Below are 17,237 nucleotides of genomic sequence, written 5' to 3'. Positions count from 1 at the left end.
GAATATATAGCGTAGATACATTTATATTAAGTTACATGTATATACACTTACGATAGGGTAGTGTACCTTGAGTGATTTAAGCCGTAGTTAACCAAATAGAACTATAACATTTACATACTCAATTAAATGATTCTAGAACACTAATGAAAGAAACATAAGTCACAATAATATACAATAATGGTATTGTTATTTTGCTTTATTATTACGTCATCGGGCTAGTTAAAGAGCGAGTTGGTTTGTTAAGAAACTAGCCTAAATTGAATACCGCTTTGATAAATTACATGGTTTACATGGCATATTTAATATAAAATAGACGTATAGTCCACGACTATATATATGATATAAAAAGAGAAGTCTTTTATTTCTTATTGTTGTTTTAATATAACAATCCTTTAGAGTAAAATTTAACCAATTTCAAGTTGGTTAAATTAGTAGTTTAGTAATAGTTGTCATAGTATTAGTTAAAGTAGTAATGTTAGAAGAAGTATTGCTTGAAATAGATATTGAAACAATAATTATGATGTTGACCATTTCAGGCGGACTTTGAGATACACGCATTGAAAATATGGAATTAAGAGAACTATTGAATGAAATGTGTCATTTCATAGATAAAGGTGTTACCAATTTATTATTTCCGTTATGCGTATGCGCGTTATTAGGAATTCTTACATATATGGCTCACACATTTTTCCAAAAGCGTTTCAAAACACGCAAATTTCAAAATTTCAAAAAACAAGATTATCATGAGGACATTTCTTTTCGGAGCAGCGAAGTGAAGTTTTCTGAAACTAATCTCATTAAGAAATCTGAAATAAATATCGAGGGATCAATCGAAGGCGCAGAAATAGAATTACAAGAAGATCAGCAAGATTGTGCTACTGAGATTGTGTCACAAACTGCATCTCTGAGTAGCGTTATGAAGTTATCTGAAACCAAGTTTGCTGCAGTCATTGAAAAATCTGAAATTAATACCGGACATAAATTGGAGGACACAGAAAAGGATATAACAGAACACGAGCAAGATTGTGCTATTGAGATTCTGGCACAACATGCATCTCTGAGAAGCGAAATGAAGTCGTCAGAAACCCAGCTTGCTGCACTCGTTGAAACATCAGTAATTTATACCGGACATAAATTGGAGAAAACTGTAATGAATATAAAAGAACACGAGCAAGATTGTGCGATTGAGATTCTAGCACAAACTGCATCTCTGAGAAGCGAAATGAAGTCTTCTGAAACCAAGCTTGCTGCAATCATTGAAACATCTGAAATTAATATCGGACATAAATTTGAGGACACAGTAATTGATATAAAAGAACACGAGCAAGATTGTGCGATTGAGATTCTGGCACAAACTGCATCTCTGAGAAACAAAATTAAGTCGTCTGAAGCCAAGCTTGCTGCGCTCATTGAAACATCTGAAATTAATACCGGACATACATTGGAAGACACAGCAATGGATATAAAAGAAAATCAGCAAGATTGTACTGTTGAAATTTTGTCACAAACTGCATCTTTGAGTAGAAAAATTGATCATCTATTAGCCTTGAACACAGCGCTAAGACAAGACGAGTACATTACAAAACGCCATGGTAAGTGTATCCATAGTTTGAAATACAATTTGAACTTGTTAAAAATTTATACACTTGTAAAAGAGAGGCATGATCTTGTAAGTCACACATAAGGAAGTCCGTTAAATTAAACACACGATCGCAAACGCTTGTTGCTAAATATCTGTAATGCGGGTTTGGTGCTTGCGTTATATTCCGTTATTGTATTTTGATGTTGGCATTGGTATGATCAATATTATAGTTAACAATAACCTGGTGAGAGTTTTTTGAGTAAAGATTTTGAGAATGTAATTTTCTGCTATAAGAAGTATACTAGTAAATATTGTTTTAGCTATCGGCAACTGTTCTTTGTATCAATATATTGATTAACATTTATTGTCACTTAATATTACTTAGGATTTTATTTCAAAACAAACACTTCACATATGTAAAAGCAGGCACAAAACACACCACATATTAGATACATATTGTTATTTAAAAAAATAGTGAATTCGTTTAGGGTTTTAGTTTACATGTGTGCATGCATAATAAATATACTCCATTGTTTGTTATTTGCGATTTGAATTTATCACAACAACAGAAAATAACAAAAGACCAGTCATCATGTTAGTCCTCAGGGGTATACACTGTGAAAATTGTATAAACTACAAGTCGTCTGTTCACTATTGTGTTCAACTGTTTAAAGTATAATTTGATATTGGTACTCGTACTGTATTTCTATCAGCTTGCATAATTATGGCCAAATTGGGTCTCCCATCCACGCATGAAACATGTTAGAACGATAACTATGCGATGTACTTTCTGTGGTAATTTAAAACTTGAAAACAAAAACTCTGAAAACTTATGTCAAATTAAGTTGTGGGGTGGCATTCTTTGAAGTGTGAAGTCCAGATCATGTCATTTATTATGATTCAGTTTGTTTGAACTTTTGCAAAAGTTTGAATCTTTTACATAAGCAAGAAAATGTATTGAGATTGGTCAGACTTAACTATGATTTAAGGAAGAGTTAACATGTCTGAATGTTGTTAATATGATTATATGAATGTCAGATGTTACTCGTTTACAGAACAATAGTATCCACAATGACAAATGTTATTTTTATGAACGAAAATAATGGAGAAACAATCCAAATTCAATCAATTTTATTTTATTGTAAAAATCGTTCAGGTCACACAATTAGTAATTGTGTGTTATGCATTAGAAAAATACATAACTGTAACTATTATAAACGATTAATGTATTGAATACATATCTTAAGCCAGATATACATCTTATACAGGTAATATAGATTATTTTAGGAAACTAATACTGACTTGAGCTATAGTTCTTTTATAAAGCGGAAGCCGGGATAATAATCAATGGTCATTTTAGCACAACACATTTAACAATTGGCATATTATTGGTTATTCCAAGACCCACATTCGACCCAGGAATTAGTTTGGAAAGTACTATTAATATTTGCACGAATTTGTGACGTTTACAAAACTTGTTTAAACCCCGATTTCTCAGCAGAGGTCGAAACTCGGTCATATGGGGGCACAAATTTGGTCACTATTTCGAATTGACAAAAAGCATGTGAACACTTTTGATGAAAGATTAATTGTTTAATATGCACAACTATTGATGAGAACCTTTTTCCCAGTGATACCTCCGCAGAGTTAAAAACTAGGTTGTGTGGGATCACAATTAAAGAAATTCAATAAGCATGTGAATCCTGTAGAGGCCATATGTTTTTTCTCAAACTTTATGAAAGCTCCGAACGTTTGCTCTAATTATATCTGGGCACAAGGTAAGACATTCTAGGTAATACTACTACTATACTACTACTACGTGCGAAATTCAGATTTTAAAGTAATAGCCCAAATTCTTATACACATATAAAAAGTAAAATTTCTTACTAGCCCGACTATATAAATGTTTAAATTCCCACTAGCCCGAATGGATTTTCACTAGCCAAAACCCTTCGGGCTAGTGCGAATTTCGCACACTGTAGTACTACTACTACTACTACTACTACTACTACTACTACTACTACTACTACTACTACTACTACTACTACTACTACTACTACTACTACTACTACTACTACTACTACTACGTTCTAATTTCAGAACTGATCGAAGGTATGAAGAAGCTGTACAAGGACAAATTAAATCACGTGGCCATATCTCCATTGAATGACAATATCGATGTAAAATTACACGATGTTTATATGCCACCAAAAATGTGGTTCATGTGCAAGGACAAAGGGGGCTTTAGCAAAGCAGACAAACAGGTAAAATCGTACAAGGATGTTTTTTTAACAGGTGACAATGTGCACCGACGAATATTTCTTGAAGGAGAGGCAGGTACTGGAAAAAGCACATTCTTAGCAAAGTTGGTTCTGGACTGGTGTAAACACACGCCTAGTCAAATGGAGTCTTCAAACTACACGGATTTTAAAACAAGTGAGTTACGCATAGGCGATCGTACTAAGTCAAGCACATTCTCAGAAGATTCTGAAAAATCGTATATGTCGAGCCAATCCTTGGAAACTTCTGAACAAATGCATATTTCAAGTGCATCTGAAAACAGCTCACATATGTTTGCTGATTTAGGCTTACTGCAAGACTATGTATTCGTTTTCCATATAACATTGCGAAATTCCGTAAAACAGTTGGACGTTTTTAATATGATAAAAGAACAAATAATAGATTCGATATTCTACTCACAGGAAGACCGTGAAAAGGCTTACAGACTAGTGAATGAGATCATGAAATTTGAACGTTGCTTGGTACTATTGGATGGTCTAGATGAGTGGACCGGACCTGGAGAGCCTCACAACATACCGAAGTTGGTAGCATTGCACAGCCAATGTGTGCTGTTAATTACAACACGACCTTGGAAACTGGCTGTTGGGAAAATTAGGCATTCTGACATCGATGCATTGTTTCAACTGGAAGGAATAAAAAATCCGTTTGAGCTTAGCAGAATCATCCTGAGCCGTTTGGTAGATAAGGAAGAGCTTGAAACAAAATACTCAGCATTTAAGCGTTACATAGGGAAACGGAAGCTCGACAATTTACTCTCATCTCCAATGATGCTCTCTGCAATTGTCTGTTCTTTTGCAGAAGGAATAGAACTCAAAGGCTCTAAATGTGAAATTTACGTCCTCTTATTGGAGAGTCTTTCTAAGAGAGGGAATCCCGAAATATCCACATTTGAACAGCCCGCATTTCTGTGTTTCACCGGGACTCAACATATACAGCCCAATATCGAACGCCTTAATCGACTTGCCGAATTAGCATTTTATTTGTTGTTTGTTAGTAAAAAGGAAAATTCAGTTGTTTTTAGTGATAGAGAATTAAAGAGGTTTAATATAAAAGAACATTATGACTTTGCATTTAAATCTGGAATTTTATCGGCAAAAAGAAATACTTCTACACTGTATTTATCTTCATCATTTATGTTTATCCACTTGAGCATGCAGGAATTCCTCGCCGCTTATCATATCGCTCGCAATACCAATCTTATCGATGTCGTTATCGATGTCGTTAACCGTCACGAGGATGCATATCACGAAATATCACAGGTGTTTATATTCCTGTGTGGACTTGGCCCATCTGCTGCGAAAAGGCTATCAAGCATGATGGATGAACGCGTTGCTTTGAATCAACCCGATGAATATGGCTATCGGAGTCACAGAATGTTTCAAGAAATTATACTGGCAGGACACCAAGAAGCTGTTGCTAACGGACATAACGCTATTTCTCTCAAACTTAGTCACTTCGATATCTATCGGGACAACTTCATCGACCTACAAAGCATTTGGACAAATAACACTGCAACTGTCATTTCGATGCACGTTTCCAGCTATGGCATAAACAACTTTGTAAACAGACGAACTATACCTGCAAACGATGCGCCTTCATCTGATTTTAAGTTAGACTTAAATTCGTGCTGCAAGCTGAAACGATTACATCTACAGGGACCTGGCGTATTGCTAACAGGTAAATATACAATAATTTACATTGTATCACATGAGTTTTAGTTTTATATAAGGTACAATGCACTTTCTAAGTTTTGTATTGATCCCACACTGATAACTGATAAATTGTTTCCTTGTTATAACTACATAAGCCTAAAAAAATAGTCCATGCAGTAAATATAAATGTCCTATATAAAACATACACAGAACGGTTACGTTTATTATTTTGAACAGTAACCAGAGCAATTACTTTCACTTGTTATATCATGTCTCAAAATCCAGTACCAGACCTCGTTTCAAATAATATGTTTATTCTTAAACTGAATTCAGTTTTTTATGTTTTATACACAGAAACATTAATTTGAAAACAATCTTTAAACGGCTTAAGTATTCTGTTGTTTTTTTAATTTTGTTTTTAAAGGTATCCTTTATTTCTAGTGGCATGCAAATCCCGGTAGCTAGCATTTTAACATAAACACACAATTATCTTGTTGATACATTAAAATGAATTACTCTAAATGTATGAAAGTACAGACATATGTTCAAAAGCAGAACTTAGGTTGAAGCGTAAACATTGTGACTCGGCCCATTATAAATCAATTCTAAAGGTACATGGACTCATCAACATACCTTTTGACAGACGCTTGGATCGGACTTTACTTATAGACAATTACTAGAATAACTATTTTTCTACTCATCAATGCAGGTAAAATGACGTTACAAATGAGTAAAATACGGCATGTTCACAAATGAAAAAGATAACGGGTAAATTTTCTTTTCATGCATAGGTATTGAAAACTTGATAACCTGCTTTCAAGCAATTTATGAGTTTAAATATAGTGCATATATAGGTTTGGACAATTGTTTAAACTGTGTGCATATACATTGTATAGTGGCCTACATAAAACACACGACATCATGTGCTTCTAGATTGCAGCTTGGCTCGTATTTGATACAATGTCATTTAATAATAGAAACATAATGGAAATTTAAGAGAAATAAACATAGATTGGCATCTACGTGTGCTGGTTTTAAATTACAACATCTTTCGGAAATAACGAATACAAAAGTAAAACAAAAATACTTTATAGCGTCACTGTAAAAGAACTTAACAAACATGCCTGCATTGAATATTAAGTCAATTGGTACACTTTGATGATTGTATAATGCTGAATAATTTAGAAAGGTTTCAATTTTTGATAAGTTTGTTTGTTTGTTCGTTTGAGGCATGTATAACATACCGATAGATCACTTAGCTAATGGTCTTTTGTAGAAACTTACATTTGTTCCAACATTTAAAATAAGCATCTTTAGATTTATTATCATTCATTGAAGTTTTCAGTCAAAATCTACTCAATCATATAAACACGTATATTTATTAAACTTAATATCCCAGTAGTTGCTTTTAATAGTTCTTTTTTAACATATTTAATCAAGCTCAACAAAAGCATTATGAGTAATTAGAACGTACATATAGCTCATATATTATCTTATTGTTATACTATATTACACATATCAAAATATTACAGGAAACACTCTGTATTTGTATTATTTTGTTGTTATATACAAATATCCACGCATTATATATGTTCGGTATTTGTATTTAAGCAAACGTTATTCATGCGTGTTAAATTTTTGACTAGTATTATACAAGTTTAACTAAAACGAAATCGTATTTTGTATCATTATTGCTGACTGTTTTTGCTGATAAATATATACACAATCTAGAACCAAGGGTTCGACGATGTGCAACAAAGAGTGACCAAGCAAACGCGTACACTGAAATAAAAGCTGTTAGAGTTCTGGCGATTTGCTTTAAAGTAGGCAGGTACTTGAACTTATCCAAAATCATTTTGGTATACAGCTTCGGAATATACACATGTATAATTGTCAATATTCACTCAAACAAACTAGTATTTACATATTAATATACACGTTCATCGCGCAAATCCAGGTGATTTCAATTCTCCCATATCAGTCCGGGCAAAAAGTACCATTTTCCACTTCACCCAACATTAAGGTGTATAGTAAATGTAAAAGTTTTTTTGTTATGAGACATTTAACTGAGCAAAAATCTAAATGATGCCTGGTTGGTAACTTTAAGTGTTTTAAGAAATATTTCAAGAAGGTATCCACTGTTCAGTCTTAATTGGTTTTAGCATATAGATATGAATTTTTTTATTTATTAACATGTCATTTTGTTATTGTTTTACAAGTTAAATATGAATACAAAAGTGCAAGTGTGTTCTATAAAAAGGTAAAAAAATGGCTGCCAGAATCAAAATGGCTGCTCAAAAATTGCTCCTTAAGCCAAGATCGTATCAACATGTTCTCATAAGAATAATGCATATGAGACAATTTAGTTCCGATTAAGTGTGTAATAGGTGTTCGATAAAATAAATTTCAGTAACACATTTGCAGAGTATAGTTTAACAAGAAGATATCGACCTAATCATTACCATTGGAGAAACGTAACATTATCATTGTGTACAGTAACAGCAACCTCGTCAAAGGTATGATTTGTGTTATAAACAGAGAAATAAATTTCATAAAACACATTATATTAATTGAAACACCATTATACGTATACTTCAACCAATTTTACCAAGCTAAAGATAAGGTAACATTTTTCAAACACCATGGTATGGAGTAGTATGTATACTAGTTTAGCTCATGTTGTTGTTTGTTATCTTGCAAAGAGTGGTGTTCTTATGTAAATATTTGTTCAGATCCCATGTTTATCTTGCATACAAACCATAACATAACGCAATACACGATTATTCTCCATCTTTCCTTACAAAGTGAGTTATATAACGGACATGTTTGTCTGCTCTTTGTTACATTGTATGATGTCAACCTAAACATTTTGACAAGCGCATGTGAACCGAAGTTTGTACATGGGATATCGCGTGTATACCCATTTTTTCACAGCAAAATTTAATGAAATTGTAATTTGTTAAATGATGGTTGGCGCATTTTCCTTTCGCCAACCATAATCACATGGATTCAGATTGGCGGCCTGTATCTGATGCGTGTTGCCATTTACAACACTGAATCTGAGCACGTTTAATATTTTCATATAATGCTTCCGTGGATGGCGCAAGCTTGCTAGCGAAGGTAAAGACTTACCCGACTTCCCTACCCTCGGTGTCAGGTTTTCAATAGCATGCTGTTAAGTCACAATGTTCACTATACTTGGATCCAATCGCTCAAAACATGCTTATAACTGTTTTTGTAAACTTGCGTTATCCTTACAATCTGCATTAATCCTCCTCAGCTTTTCGTCCTTTTTCTGTTCATCAGCGTCTACTAAATTGGCACTGCTTATTTCTCTCTTCTCCCATCCTGTTGCAAATATACAGCCTCAAACTCCAAACCTTTTTATGTTTAAGTATTAAATAAATAATGTGCTCCTTGCTATTGTCATGTCATTAAAGTTGTTTCAATAAACCAGCCTTCAATATGGTATTCCATACCCACGCAATATGTCCCATGATTTGCTCACCCATAAGAACTGGCCTTGTTCGCGTTCAGGCGTTTTCTCCATTGACCATGTGTAATGGAGGCGGCCGTATCTCATGTTGTTTGGGTGTGCAGCCTCACACAAATATGTTAAAAAGAGCTTAACTGATGCCAAGGGAAGCGGCCATTTGACTTTCTGCTCCATTAAACTCTTTACATGCAATAATACAAGACATACTGCCTTAATCAAACAATCAACCCACAATTTACGATCGGAAGATAATATGCTGTTAAGATACATTTTAAGTCAGATCATTAAATACCTAACAATATTTTCGGTGAAGTCCTTGAGCAACAATTCCTCTGCCACTTTTCGCAATTCCCGTATATTCTGCGGATATTTTGTCCAATTTAGGAGTTTGGAGACCCTAGTAAATGTTGACTCAAGCTACTCTTCCAACCACTATTTGGTTCTCACTGTCCCTCAAAACTCATCAAGACGTGTATACCGCCGAGACGCAGTATTAAATACTTAAACTGCTCTGTGAATGTTCAGATTATAACGACTTCCACTCAACATAGGTGTAGATCACATGTAAACACAGTGAAGTGCTGACCCCACTGTGGTGGTAATACGTTTTCCTGTTGTTTTGATGTAATTCTGGTATCTGGATCTACAGGTTTCATATGTATACGTTGCTAATAATCTACATTCTTATTTGGTCTGACTGTATGTCCCTTCATTCGGCACAACCGCGTATTATATCCCTTGTATTCAGAACATGGCTTTGATATAAGTTTTTTTAAAGACATCAAAAGTCAAATTGCTTCGCATGATTCGCGGACACAACCACTTTGGCTAGAAGTTGCAGTGGAAAAAACTGTTTGTGCGCCATTTCTATTGGCATCTATGGTTTCTCCGGTCTTTGAAATCGCTCAATGTCAATTTCATACTCTATAGGCATCTGTGGTTTCTTCGGTCTTTGAAATCGCTCAATGTCAAAATTTCATACTCTATCGGCATGGCCATATGTTATTCTGGTGAGTGTTGTATAATCTCGCTAATTGTTATGTCGTATAGTATGCATTTCAACAGCAAAATGTCAGATATAAAACAAATCAAAAGGTCCCAACATACTGTTCGCAAAATAAATGATATTTTTTTCTTAAAAAGACATGTATTTCACTGCTGTAAATGGTGATTATACAGACAATAACATGCACCCATGATAACTAACTTTGAAATGTATACGCACAATAATAGTATATTGCAGGCGAAACCCGATGGCTCGACCTTGTTGGCAACGGCAACAAAAGTTCGAGCAATCCGGAATTCGAGCCATTCATTTTCTAATACACTTTTGTTTACGAACAAGTCCGCAGTTCATTTTCACCTCCAATTGAAGAGTACACATATTCACCATATTTTTTAAACTCAGTACTACTTTTTACTACTTTCTGCTTTTAAATTAATAAGAACCAAATATATACTTAAGACATTTGTTTATATATATTTTAAAACAGTAACAATTACAATCAAACAAAATTCATATATTAAATTATATCAGCACGTTTTAACGTAGCAGATTTTCTGGTAACAAAGAGCGCTAAGAAACAAAAAATATATCGGCACTATATAAAGATCATTTACATATGAGATAGTGCTACATTTATTTATTTATATTTTTTTAAGAATAACATTATGTCAGTCTGTGTTGCGTTCCTTAGCTGTCGTCGTGAAACAAAGCTTTCTATTACATCCAATTGAATTTGAACGTGCTTTTCGCACTCATCGAGATAATTTCTGATTATATTAATACAAAATGTCATCTTTTACTCAAATAAATTAACGATGAAGTCGATTACATGTTTGCAACTGGTGTAAAAAATCAATTATAGAGTGCCTTAAAACACGCGGTCCTAATTGATTTACACTTTATGCGACCAGAAGCGAGTTCGAGCCATCCGAACAAAAAACGTGTGAAAATTGTCACCGGGACTGTGAAAACAGTTCGTGCCATCCGATAATTCGAGCCTCGCGAATTCGAGCCATCCTACACATTTGTATATGAATATATAGCAATAAAAAAATCGGTGCTTTGATGAGAGTTCGGGCAAACCGGAAATTCGAGCCAAACGATTTCGAGCCTACGGGTTTCAACTGCATGTTGTTTTACATACTTTTGGCACTGCAGCTGATGAATGAGCAAAAGAAACATTCATACATATTTTAAAATTAAGAATAACAAATTATATATTTGTTGAGTATGTGTACATAATTTGAGCTTAACGGATATAGGCACATGATGTTCGAACCTTATGCAGTACCTTTGTATGTGAATTACGGTTTCTAAGCTTTATTGTCTAAAAATCTTCTTATGTATTGGTAAAAATAATACATTTAATGAATTTTATTGGATAATATTGAATGATCTGTAAAAATGTCATTCATAAAGACAATTATTAAAGTTTATTTGGCAAGAAATTCCTATGAATTAAAGTGGAAAATAATTTTAACTGTGATTATTAACAAAAGCGACCGTATTGGCAGCCATTTTGCGTATAATCTGGAATTTGATTTCAATTAATTCACTTCCAAAACATTTACCATCATAACATCATTCTACTTTAGGCTTACAATATTCAAATATGGATTAAATCACGATTATATGACAACATACATTAAAATAAATTTATTAGCCCCATTCCTCAAGATATCAGCTCGGCATCATTTTGATTCTCCATCAGTAACATTTCCCCTTACAAAAAAGGTTAATATTTACTATACACCTCAATGACGTATTTATGTCATTTTCTGCCGTTTTATTTTAAACATGTTGGTAGAACTAAAGCTTTGATCCATCGTAATGCATAAACATTGATAATAAAGACCCGTAAAGTTACAATCGTAAGTATTTACTTGTAAATCATTCACGAACATGTTTTGTAATTTGAAAATACGGGATATTATTTAATAACAAACTAATAACTGTGTTGAACGTAAAAACCTGCTCAGACGCCAAAATCGATTGTTTTAACAAAAGTAATTTGCATCATGGAAACGATCGAGATTTCTGTCACAAAAAGTGATTCACGCTAGAAAAATAACCTATATTTTGTTTCCTATAATCTAATTTAGCATTACCATGCAAGAAATACCCCCAAGGTCGAATATCACTCGCTACAGTCGCTAGATACGATGAATTATTTCAAGAGCATATGAAAACACAAAATGCAGTAGTAATGCAGCATAACGCATATGCAAGCAAATAACACACACAGTTGCTAGACAGCATGCATTTATTGGCCCATGAACCCTTCCATACATTTTCATATCAGTATACTATTTAGGTTCCCAGCTGAGCTCTGTACGGAATGTTGGCCTCTTGTGAAAAATAACTGAGTAGTTATGTTCAATGATTCCCATTTCTTAATAACAATACAACCTTTACAAACTTTACAACCTTCCTTTTGGGGCGATAACCGGTGTGAGGTGGTAATATAATTTGAATTGTTGGTCCCATAAGTGTTCATATATATATATATATATATATATATATATATATATATATATATATATGTGTGTGTGTGTGTGTGACGTCGTCAGCAGAAATCAGTACAAACGCGGTCGACGTTATTTTAAGCTACGCGTGATTGAAGCGCGGCGTAATAAAATGGAAATAAAGTTATAATTATATTATGAAAAATCTATTAAAACTTGAGATATATGCATTTTTTCGAAGAATGAAATGCCCCCGAGCTCTGATCGACAATGTTCACTTATAATTTTGTATTTGGTTGGAAGTAACCGTTGCTTTGTTGAGCGACTTCTACTACAATCTCTTGCACGACGGTTACATTACATTCACCTCTGTGTTGGGCTCAGAACGGACTATTGTTATGAAAGCGTCTCATTCATGTCATGATCATACCAAGCGTTCATCATTGAGGCTACAGTATACTAACAATCTCTTGCACGACGGTTAAATTGCATTCACTGCATTAAAGAAAACCATCTCATACCATGATATCTTATATCAGTCTTAATTCATTATTATAAAATTGATATGGTTTTTTGATGTTAAGAAACCAACATACATACACACGTCGAAGCAATTCCTAACGTCACTCAATAAACATTATGTTCAATTGTTTACATTTGTAAAGTGCGTGGAATGATTCCATCTGCGTAAATGGGCAATAAAATAGTTCCAAAGAGTTGCATTAAAACTCGCAAGTTTTTGCACGATTTATCGTACGTTTAAAAGTCATTTTTCTTAATTTAATGCATGCGATCTTAAATATGCAATCAAATATACATTGAATGCGTTTGTTCGGTTTTAGCTTTTTTATAGACAAAATGGCGTGCTGAGCCTTTCGCAAAGTTGTATGTGAGAGTAAGGAACGACAACTTTGCGTGGAGATTGCCTCTACTAAAAATGGCGTGTCGTAATTAGCCTACGCATTGACATCGTTCACCGTTTGTTTGCGAGTTCCTTTGGAATAAATTGTCAATCAATCCTGACAACAATTTCTTCAATTGATGGATCGTAGTTAAAATCAGGTAAGATATTTTAATAAACTTGACAATCATTAATTTTGGTAAACAATGGTCCTATTTAGAGAACATTGAAAATGAAACTGTTAACCCGGAAGTAAAATACTCCGCTACGAAAACTTTGTTGTTGGTTACAAAATGTAATGGCGCACTTATTTAAATTGTAAATATGTCACAAGAAAGTTCAGCAAGCACGATCCCATATGAAATCTCACAGGGCCAGGATGATATTTTGTATTGAAGATTTGAATTTTGTTGACAACTTGACATTAATATTTTCAAAACAGACCATCAAGCATTATACATGATAATATTACAAGCCATGTATTAGAACTATTAAAATGGAAATGTGCCCTCTTCAGATTCTGATGAAATCATTAACTATTTGTCAAACTGTTCAGAAACAGAATTATCAGGATTCAGCGCTAAATGAGACAGATGGAGTGTCTGTCCCTATTGAGAATTCCTTGTTTGATTTAAACAATTAAAGGAACAAGAAAAGCAAAACAAATTCCAAACCCTTACGTGTGGCTGTTATTCATTTCATAACAAAACGTGCAGCGATGTCATTGACTTTCAACACGCAATCTAATTTAGACAATACTGCCATGAACTCACTCGTGATGAATTGGATTTAGTAATAAAAGCCCACTTGATAACGCTAAGACTTTACAAAACTCCTAAAGACACTTTATTATTATGATTATTATTAATGATGATTATTATTGTTGCATTATTTTGTTATATTGCTATGAAGTTAAGTGAAAGATATTTATCTTTTCAATCTTGACAATTGTTTTAAAAACTTAAATATATCTTAGGTTGGACCAAACTACTTCAAGACTGCGAAAAAATGTGAAGTCTTTGGTGTTTGCTTAAAATAGATTTCATATTAATCAATGGAATATTTGATATTAAAAATGTCTGGGAATGCTTTTTGTTTGGTTAACAAATAAGAAGGGCTTAGAATAGACATAATATTTGTGTTAAAGTTTTATTAGTTTTTTACAGATTGTGAAAATGATATGTTAATATTCTTTCCATTTTCAATTAGGGCTGCACACTCGAATGAGATACTCGATGATGGTGACTGCGGCCACATAAAGTTCTAGCCTGATTGGCATTTTGGATTATGGTAGTCAAAGTGTAGGTATATTCATCAGTAGATAATGATTTACCATCTGATAATGTTAGTATACATATTGCAATGAGCACTGGCAAAACTATTTCTTCCGGTATTCATAAGAAATGTTTTTAATACATGGACTTTTTCAAATCTTTGTGAAGTGGCCTTTGGGCCCTCATTTTGTGAAAAAATGAGCTGCGAACTGTTCTAAATTGTGAAAAAATAGTTTTGTTAAATTGTGAACATTTGGGTCACAAGCTTATCAAATGTTTGAAAAACTGCCATTCTCTAAGAAGGAAATAAAGCTCTGCAATATTTAACCAATGTTCATGCCTCACACTTTTCCAGACTTTGTGATGCAGAGACCATCGAAGCTGTTGCTGAGACTGTATCCCCCTCCTCAAGGTCTGGACTTAATGTGCCGCACATGATTGGTGATTTGGAGAAGCCTGTGCACCTATACGATTGGACAACTTTTCTTGCCCAGTTGTTCATACCCTTGAAGAACATTTGAAAGTACTAACATTTCCTCATTGATGCTGGTAAACCAGGCTTTGTATTTTGTAAAACAAGTGCAAAATCTACAGTTGAAACTCACTGTTTGTTAAACTTTAAAGAGTGCTGACCTCTTACCATCAATGTCTAGCCAATCTTGCCCAGCCTGAATTAAAGGACCTTGACTCAGTAGCGCCTGACAATGGTACCTTTATGAGGAATAGGGCAGTTTTTTTAATCAGACCTCAGTAGACAAGCTATCTGTCCCAAGCCGAAGTAAAAAAACAAAAACTGTCTGTGAAACTCAGAAGTTGCAAAAAACATGTGCCCTGTCATATCTTTGTTTGTTTTAAGGTTGAAAATTGTACGATCCTGTTTGTCAAATAGCCTTAGATTATTTGTTTTGATTACCAAGTTATATGTTATTGTTTACCATATAATCTGTTCGTTTGTGAACTTTTCAGCAACAATTACTAGTGTGAAAATGTTAATATTAAATTGGCCTGTGGCATGGTATTTTCTAAATTGAAACTTATGATGTGATCCTATTAATGTAAAATGTCATGTCTTGAAACATGTTTTATAAAAAATTGTCAAAACATTTAGCCATATAAATAAACCACTGTCCATGTGTGTTCATTTATTATGACAGGTGGTAATATATACGTTTTGTAGAAGCTCATCTCATACCCATGATTGCGAAACCCATTTACATGTAAAATAAGAATGTTGGTTGTTATGGATACATTATTTTGGCATTTACTTATTTGTTGATGGAATTAATTCTATTTATATGAAAATGGAATTATGTTTATTTTAACTGATTTATAGAAGATATCTTTTAATGCCTTAAAAATATTACATGTTCATCTTTAATTGTTCTGAATTAGAAGTACATGTTGTTATTATTTGTGTTTATTTATGGCTGTTTTACTATGTGGGTTTCGTAAACAAATTGTAGTTAAATTGTTTGGTCAAATAATGTTGTTCTTTTTCATGTTTGATATGTATGGGAAAAGATTTACTAATAAAATTAGGTGTTTTTGCTGTTCAAAACAGTAAAAATTGATATTTTATCTATTTGTTGCCATGGTAACCATGGTTACCATCAGCAAAATGTCTGTACATTAACATTTTTACCAGCATATATGTATGGCACTTTTAAATTACATATACGATGTTTACGTTGTGCAAAGTCTTAAATGGACTGAAATCAATACACTATAAAATATGTGGATCTTTTCTAAAAAAAGGACATGTTGCACTTTAACTCAGCCTATTTTCTTAGATTCTTTGTGTTACTATGTATTATATAAACACCATGTTGAACTAAAGATCATTGACTATAATCAGTTTTATCATATATTTGACAAAAACGTAAATATTTAGTTTTTTTCCTGATATTTAACTATTTTAATGAAATTAATGTATTTTATGTAAATTCGTTACCATAGCAACCGCTGTATTCAAATGATTGCTTTTGTTCGCACATAAAATGTAGAAATCATGGTCAGTGTAGCTAATGCATTGAATCTATGTGTGAATGCTATATGGTAAATACATGTATACTATATTTAAAAAAGAGTTTGTTGTCAATGTCAATTGATATAGAAAACCACTATTTAGCTATAAGATCGTATAAAGGGTGCATGTGTTCAAAACTCAATATCTCAAAAACTATTATAGATAGAAACCTAAAATTTTGGATTTGACTTATGCTTGCATTCATCTTTTACAAAATGGCAAAAAACGAAAATGAGATTTTTCCTCGTTTGTACTGATTTCTGTAGCCTATGACACATATATATATATATATATATATATATATATATATATATATATATATATATATATATATATATATATATATATATATATATATATATATATATATATTTTGTTAATATAAGTTAAATTTGTTTAAATAATCTGTTTTCATAACTGACATAATAATGCAAACTGTTTGGTTATTTGACCTACGACACATGCTTTGCGAATGATAATTTGATTTTAAACATCTATACAAATATGCATGTAACAGCGTCTCGGATTCGTGTT

General features: G+C 33.1%; 1 protein-coding gene across 2 annotated transcripts in view; it reads left to right on the top strand.

Annotated features, from left to right (window-relative positions):
• LOC127844911 (uncharacterized) overlaps positions 1-17,237 on the top strand; it is a 128,122-nt gene that overhangs the window by 108,253 nt on the left and 2,632 nt on the right. For both annotated transcript variants that reach the window (XM_052375462.1, XM_052375463.1), the window contains exons 2-3: positions 537-1,592; positions 3,683-5,560. In XM_052375462.1, the coding sequence (XP_052231422.1) occupies positions 566-1,592; positions 3,683-5,560 (2,905 nt within the window). In that variant the 5' untranslated portion in view covers positions 537-565. The remainder of the gene's footprint in view (positions 1-536; positions 1,593-3,682; positions 5,561-17,237) is intronic.

This window comes from Dreissena polymorpha, chromosome 9 (genome assembly GCF_020536995.1).
Source record: "Dreissena polymorpha isolate Duluth1 chromosome 9, UMN_Dpol_1.0, whole genome shotgun sequence".
In the NCBI taxonomy this organism is placed as follows: domain Eukaryota; kingdom Metazoa; phylum Mollusca; class Bivalvia; order Myida; family Dreissenidae; genus Dreissena; species Dreissena polymorpha.
This window is presented reverse-complemented; position numbering and strand designations above follow the sequence as displayed.